This window comes from Sinocyclocheilus anshuiensis, unplaced genomic scaffold (genome assembly GCF_001515605.1).
Source record: "Sinocyclocheilus anshuiensis isolate Anshui unplaced genomic scaffold, SAMN03320099.WGS_v1.1 scaffold283, whole genome shotgun sequence".
In the NCBI taxonomy this organism is placed as follows: domain Eukaryota; kingdom Metazoa; phylum Chordata; class Actinopteri; order Cypriniformes; family Cyprinidae; genus Sinocyclocheilus; species Sinocyclocheilus anshuiensis.
The window spans coordinates 1536995-1544919 of record NW_015549605.1 but is presented as its reverse complement, the minus strand read 5'-3'; the positions used below and the strand labels follow the sequence as shown (position 1 = coordinate 1544919).

The 7925-nt window shown below is 38.3% G+C and overlaps 1 protein-coding gene across 4 annotated transcripts in view; it reads right to left on the bottom strand.

The window, feature by feature from the left end:
• The window catches only part of LOC107658834 (metallophosphoesterase domain-containing protein 1), a 66081-nt gene extending 58156 nt beyond the window's left edge, over positions 1-7925 (bottom strand). For 3 of the 4 annotated variants that reach the window (XR_001630836.1, XR_001630837.1, XM_016447502.1), the window contains exons 1-3: positions 7461-7925; positions 5965-6349; positions 4813-4994 (exon numbers count right to left, since the gene is read on the bottom strand). Coding sequence is in view for 2 of the 4 variants with exons in the window: in XM_016447502.1 (XP_016302988.1) it covers positions 4813-4994; positions 5965-6131 (349 nt within the window). In the remaining 2 variants the exon portion in view is untranslated. The remainder of the gene's footprint in view (positions 1-4812; positions 4995-5964; positions 6350-7460) is intronic. The other variant, XM_016447501.1, reaches the window with a different exon arrangement.

The window sequence follows — 7925 nt, the reverse complement described above, 5'->3', positions numbered from 1 at the left end:
GCTTTGAAGAAGTGGAGTGAAGAATCGTAGGTGTTCTTTGTGTTTCTTCATGTGCCCATGTGAAATGTAAACATACAGTATTATAAGAGGAACACACACACAGCATCCACCCATGCATAAGCATTCCGTCTTAAACACAAACTCACACACAGGTGGCAGGGCACAAGGTGAGAACATACACTGGAGCTGTACATAAAAACTATACATGTTTGAATATTAAAAACTGCATGTCTGAGATACATAATTGAAATGACAATTTTCTCTTTATGTACTAATTTTTTTCTGAATGCTTTTACTTCATGAAAAAGTGCATTTCTCTTTTCTTGTTTTTACAATAGAAAATTTCAGTCTGCTCCTAATCATACTACAAAATACCTGAAGAATGAGTTGTATGGGCTGCATTTGTAGTGCTTTTATTTCCATTTTAAATCCTGACAGGTCATGGTCACTATGAATTGTCATTTAATGGAAAAGACAAATACATCTTTCAAAATTTCTCCTTTGTTTTCCAATAGCAAAATAAAAGCACACAGTTAAATAACAGCTATTCTATTACTTTTTAAATTATTATTATTATTATTATTATTATGTAAAATCTACACCAAACTTCTTTAAATTGCAAGAAAAGCATTTAAGAAAAAGATAAAATGTTACAGTACTAAACAATGATATGCTGTACACACACAGGTCCATAGACACAAAGTATTCAACCACAAAACTACACAAAGATTTCATCTTTGTCTGAGATTGTTTTACACTTTAAAGAGAAAACCCGTAAAGGAGTGTCAAGCTTCCTCGTTAATAATCCACAGCTAAACCTTCAGCTGAGTAAACCCATGGCAGGGTGAAAAAAAAAACGCAAAAAAGAGAGCTGTAGAGCTTGAAGGTAGAAAAAGGGAGAGCACATTAAAGTTTCATGACGGTTTTCTCTCCAGATAGAGACCAGAGAGGGAGAATGGAGGGAAAACTCCAAAGTTGAGAGGAGAGAGAGGGAAAAGAAAAGGAGTGAGAAAAGTGTAAACTTTTCTCCCAAGATTCTTCCACCCCACACACTCGAACACACATCTCACACAGCCCACGCAGCTGTCACATCACCACTGGGCTAATCTATTATTCATAATGTGTGGACAGGACAGAACAAGACGGGAGAACTACCGAACCTTCCTGACCTGAGAGAAAGAAAAGTATATTATCCATTTCAATCTGCTTCTCTAATCCTGGTCCGCACATAATGACTTCCACACAGAAAAGGTGTAGGAAAAGCAATGCAAGAACAGATTCATACTCAAAATTCAGCCTTGGCTATGCCGCAAATTCTCTTAAACTTACTGAAAACTCCTGTGAAAAAACTTTGAGTGCTCAAACAAGATAACTTCATCTGAAATTGGACTGGACTACTACTGGAGTCCACGCTGACATAACTTACTAAAACTATTGATTGTATTCTTCAGCGAAACACCCTGTACAGCAGATTTCAGCCATGTCTATGATCTCCAGAAAGGTTGTAGTATCACTTGTGATTACTGGGAATTCATGTCAGATCTTTCCTTTTACGCAGTTCTTGAAAGATCCAAGAAATGATCCTGAAGCATGTTCTCCGTTCGGTGTAAGCCCGAAGGATACAAGAGGAAGACAAACACAGTTTCTTGCGCTAGTACAGTTGTTCAGCAGGCAAATACAAATGATTCAAGACCGATAAACACAAACGGAGACCTGTGAAGATACAGATTTGCTTAACTGCGCTTCGACACTTCTGCTACACATTCATATATTAGCACTGTTAATTCATGAACATCTGTACTTCCTAACGGTTTCTTCGGTCTAGTTCAAATTAACTGGTTGGGCAGACAAACCGGCAAATGAGACAACGCTGTAATCATTTCTCACATGAGTGAAAAATGAGCATGTTTGTCATCTTGTCAAAAGACAAAAAGACTATTTTCATAAAGAATCAAAAATTAAAAAGTACATTAAGTAAAAAGGTACTAAATGGCCAATAACTGTTAAGAATGGACATCTACAGGTCACAAGAGTGGTCAAATGGTCAAAAGGCTACAATGACAATATAATCATGAGCAGTAGCGTATGTCAATTAATAAATCTAATATATCATATATGAATTTTTACTTGGGAAAGCCTATAATTAATGATAAAGAAACCACATTATTTTGTCAGATTAGTAAATTATTACATAGACATTACAAAAAGTGGCTTTAGAAGGCAACAAATTATTTATTTCCATATCACTGATCATAAGTCCTTTAGTCTACAGTCCACAGCAATCTATTCTGCAATGTTTTTGTGTATGTAAACACACACAAGGCATCTTTGATTGCCGTGACACATCTTTTGTTTATTTCCAGTGTCTCACACTGTGAGTATCATTTTATTATAGCATTCCAGCTGTGCTAAAACACGCAATATAGTAACACCTATGACACATAACACTAGTTTACTAAGCTATTATGCAAATCTCTGTTTTACCCTACCTGATAACTAGAGTTTGGATCCACGTTATCCACTACAATACACAAAGTCAAGCGCTTCCAGACCTTCTCCGAGTTGCTTTATTGCATGTTGTATTCACCATGCCTACTTTGAGGACTAAGGTGATGCTCTATTATTAAAGTACCCCAACTGGCTAAAATATTAAAGCTGACAATTTCAAGCAGTCTCGAAGAGCCCAGACAAAAAGAGAGGAAACAGATTTTGCAAAAGCATTACAGTGTGGAAGCAAAAAGGAAAAAATAGAGTTAGACTAGGTTAGAGTTAAGAGCATCACCATATGAGGAGGTCTGTGTGAGACGTGAGTGTGTATTTGCACGCACTTTAAAGTATTGTGAGGTAAAAAGTAAATCATATCTCTGAGGATTGTTGCTGGATAAACAAAGGAAGCATGTGCGCTGCGAGTTCTCTAAGATACACAGGAGCAAAGATACAGAGATGAGAAAAAGAATCACGTTATAAATATTTATACAGGGACAAACGCGAGAACAAAAGCGAGAACTTCCTTTTTGGCACAGGGACGGCGTGCCAGAAAGAAAGAGAGAGGCAGGACAGCAGAGAATCAATAGCGGGAAAGAAGATGAGACACACGAGCGGGAGTCTTAATCTGACTGGTGTCTCCTGCACCCCGCTGACTAACATCCATCCATCCATCCATCCAGATCTCCTGCTTTCTATTCCCTCTCCTGAAACAACACCAGTCATCCTTCTGATTCTCTTCATTACTGAGCCATCCTCATCTTTTTAGGCATGCACATGTGTACATAGCAGTTAAAAAAAGGTATCATGACAATTGACCTCTACATGCCTCTGATGGTCTATAAGATAAACATCTTAAACCTCCATATTCTCGTTGTGATAAAAGGACTTTTATCAAAGGCTGTTACTTCAAAAAATAAAAAATTTTCAGGATTTCTGATAAAAGATCTCTGTGTTTTATTGTTTCAAGATATTAAATAATAAAATTAACAATAACAATTTATTTATAAAAAGCTTTTGAGTTTATGATCCCATAGTTTATACATTAGGCAGGTTTATGAACAATATCATTGACGTAAAAATATATACTGTGGCTGACATCAAAAAGCTATGAAGGTTCAGAATGAGCTGTTTTGCATCTCAGTTACAATAAATAGTCTTTTTGGACTTGTACTGTGTGTTTTCATAGTACATAATTCATTATTTCAAAAATCTAGACTTCTGCAGATTTTGAACATGCAACATTCACAGATCTACACACATCCCACATATCTTGCATGTTAATTTATTTAATTCTTTGGCTAATATGATTATGCTGCGAATAAGACTGCAGCTCTCTCAGCTCTGTTTAATATGTTTTATCATATTTAAATCCAAAAAATCAGTGCAGAAAATGCTTTAAAAAGTATGCAGATTTAGCCCTATGACAATGTTAGAGATGCAATGATCCCATAAATGTATTGTGTAACATTTTTGATCTGATCTTAATTTAAGTTGCTGACAAAAGCTTCTTAAAGGGTTAGTTCACCAAAAAATGAAATTAGCTTGTGTTTTACTTACCCTCGAAGCATCCTAGGTGTATATGACTTTCTTCTTTCAGACGAATCCAGTCGGAGTTCTATTAAAAATTGTCCTGGCTATTCCAAGCTCTATCATTTTCCGGCATTTTACTCAAGCAGTTCCGGCGGATGACGCAGCACGTATGTGCAGCACACGCACGCCTCTGAGGTATGCTAGTCTCGCGAGTTTGTTTATAGGAGCAAAGGAAGCAAAGGTTCCTTACTTTAGCAAAGGAAAACCAGTCTCTTCTTGGTTTATATCGAAATCCTCCGACATTTTTCTTTGCAAATCCTCGGTTTGTACTTCTAATTCATGACCGGCGTTTTGTTTTGTTCTCTCTCTGCAGTCGTCACTAATCACGCAACGCATACGTGCTGCGTCATCCGCCAGAACGGCTTCAGTGTATGACAGTCAGCGGAAGTGAGAGAAAAGTGTTTATTACATTTGAAATACGGATATTTTTCTTACAAAAACACATGGATTCGCTACAGGGGGCCTTTATTCATCCCCTGGAGCCGTCTGCGGCACGTTTTATTATGAATGCGCGAGCTTTATTTGACGACTTGTGGACTGTTCAACTGCAACACCCGCTGACTGCAATGATAGAGCTTGGAATAGCCAGGACAATTTTTAATATAACTCCGACTGGATTCGTCTGAAAGAAGAAAGTCATATACACCTAGGATGCCTCGGGGGTGAGTAAAACACAAGCTAATTTTCATTTTTGGGTGAACTAACCCTTCAAGGAAGAAAAAAAAAAATTCTCACCAAGCCAGTCGTTAAACTTCTTGACTTCACTGGGCAGGCCAAGCTCTGTGAAGTCTCCAGCGTGAAGTAAGACGTCACCATACGGCATCTGAATAGTGTCAGTGCGTGAGTGCGTGTCAGAGATACAGACAAACCGCGTGTAGCCCGGGGGCTTGGGGGAGTCGTGGGGTAACGGATCTACCCTGTGGAGAGACAGAGGGAGAGAAAGAGGTGTGGGAATACATAAGGTTATATATCGTTCTCTCACGGCTTCGCAGTTGTATTTGCAGAAACGGGTCTCTGAGGGACATGGCAGAGTTTTGAATAAGAATGGCCCACTTTAGAGCATCTCCTACTGGGTCGACCACACAGACTCTACCGACGACACACACACAGGTACAAACTCACAGACATTCATACACACATACACATTTGCAAATATATAGTTGTGACCTGTTTTCCTTTGTAAATTGGCATGAATAAAAATAAATAAATAAGAGAAACTATGAAACATGGCCCATCAGGGAAAAAAAAAATCCAATCATGCACAACAGCATGTGAAAAATCACATTTTCAAAAGCGATTAGTTAGTTAGTTCCCTGAACGCTTGGTCAAGTCAGGGAACTTTTATTTATACAGCACTTTATACAATACAGTTGAAAAAGAAACAATGATGCAAATTTCTTCAAATATGAGACTAATTCAAATTATGTTGTATAGCAGCTCTACAAAAGACAAGAGTGTCATTATTCAGCTAGTCATTAGTCAAAAAAAAAAAAACTCTTTTAAAGAAGCCCTAAATCATTAAAAATCTTTAGCTCACCTGAACCCAATTGGGTGGTTTCAAAGGGAGTTTTTAGTATTTAAAAATGCAACGCTCATGGCGTAAGATGCTTAAAAAACAGCATAAATTTTGATGCAATAACCAAACATACACATCGAAAAGTTCATGGCTGTAGCAACAGTGTTTTAAAGGTGATGAACATCCCCTGAGAGAATTTTAACATGCAAACTGTCAGCTAAAGCAAAGCATGCTGTCAGAATGCAAATTAAAGTGCTGCTGCTGCTAAAAATCAAAATTGAAAAAAAAAAAAATGGACAAGACAAGAAGTTTTTGGACAACTAGTCAACCATATATGACCCATACAAATTGTGCATGTATGAGTTTCTTACATATGGACGTGGGGCGGCTGGAAGCGACCCTGGTTGATGTTGTAGAAGGTGAAGGCTTGAGTCGGGTTGGCGCTGTATTCGTCCACCTCTACCACTCCTCTTCCGCTTCTCTGTGACTGTTGCTGCTGTCGTCGGGCTGCCATGATTTCGGAAAGTGTGAAAGCCATGGCAACACACACTAGGCTATCGCTTTCTCTCTCACACACGCGCACTTGTCTGGCAGTGCTTGTTTAAAGGGCCTCCACTGGGGTGAGATGGTCTTGTGTACGTTTTTGGGACAGTCCAGGACCGTATTCAGTGGTTGGCCCACCGTACAGCTCCGCTGGTGGGATAGTGAGCCTGCATGCTTCCCCTCAATCACAATACACCAGTGGCCACAATACACCTGTGGAAAAAAGGTACGAGATACAAGATAAAGGGAGATGTGAGCGGTGACAGCGGCATATTATCAAAACCCACAATCAGACGAGCGGTTGACGGCGGTATGTCCCACTCTCCTGTGTGTTAGCGCCGAGATCTTACACAAAGCCATGGTAACCATTCTGTCACGATTTCTATGTCTAACAATAGAGTTCCCTGCACTTTCAAGACGGCAGAAAAAAAGATGCGACGCAACAGAGACAATTGTTTGGGAAGAAAGAGGACACAAAAGCCCTCTGAAAGAAAGGGGAGCTAAAATTTTATTTTGAACTGAAATAACAAGGAGGGAAGAAGCTGAAAGCTTTCTACTCCATTCCTTGAGAAATACACGAGTGCTCAAACCATTTAGAAAGACCTAAAAAAAATTATTATTATTTTTTTTTTAATAATTATTCTACATAAAAGATGGATGATGACTAAGCAAACTAAGTAAAACTATGTGGGACAGAAGCTTTGAATAATAGTAGCAGTAGATGGTCAAGTGAAAACTAAACAACAATATCATACATTACTCTTACAAAAAAAAGTAATGTGGCGATACCATGGTAAACTAAAGGAATCAGATGTTTAAAGAATGATATTTAGATATAAACCATGGGACTGAATGTTTACTTAAATGAACTATGAAGAATACCAATGGTATTAACATACTACATGTCAAAAAACATGGTATTATCTCTGTATCATGTACAAAAATTAATACCAACATATTTGCTGGCATTTTTGTGAGTGTAACATGGTTCACAAAAAGTCTAAATTAACTACCAGTTTAATTGGCTTGACTGCATGATAACTTGCTTTTCACTGAGTCTAATTTTACAAGATGTCCTATGCCAGACAAACACTATGTACGCTGTTAAGGAATTTGTTTAGATAACAAATAAACACAACACAGAATATTAATGCCAAAAATCAATCACGCACGTTTATCAAGCGTTCAGAAATTGACTGTATCTATGGTAACAGTCTCCGCTTTCCAAACAGACGAGCATCATTTATAAAAGCGCACTCTTATACATATTCATGCATATTCAAAAGATATGCGGTGCTGATTTACATACCAGAAATATACCTACCTATTCAAACTCAAGAGTCTGACGCCAAACGTTTTCGGAAACGTGCAGGTAAAGACGCCTAGTAAATAACCGGGAAGAGCTCCTGTTTGCAGAGGACCGCGCTGGTTTGTTTGAACTGAAGTCGCGTGGTGCCCCAGTGTGTGTGTGTGTGTTTGTGTGTGTGTGTGTGTGTTTCTCGCGGTCGGAGACACTCCCCCTCCGCTGCTTTCTCTCCTCCTCTTGCGAATCCTACTATGGCCAAGAGCTTTCAGTCATGTAACTTCAGTAATAATCATAAAAAAGTCTCTCGCTGTTGCTAATAGAACCGGTTTTGTTATTGATGTAACGTTAACTTACTGTATTCACAGAGAAAGAATCCAAATCATTTGCGCCATTCGTGACGCATTATGATATTATATTCGATAATAATCGATAGTAATTTCACAAAATCCATGTTATTGTGTTATTTGATAGTTTCGTACACAA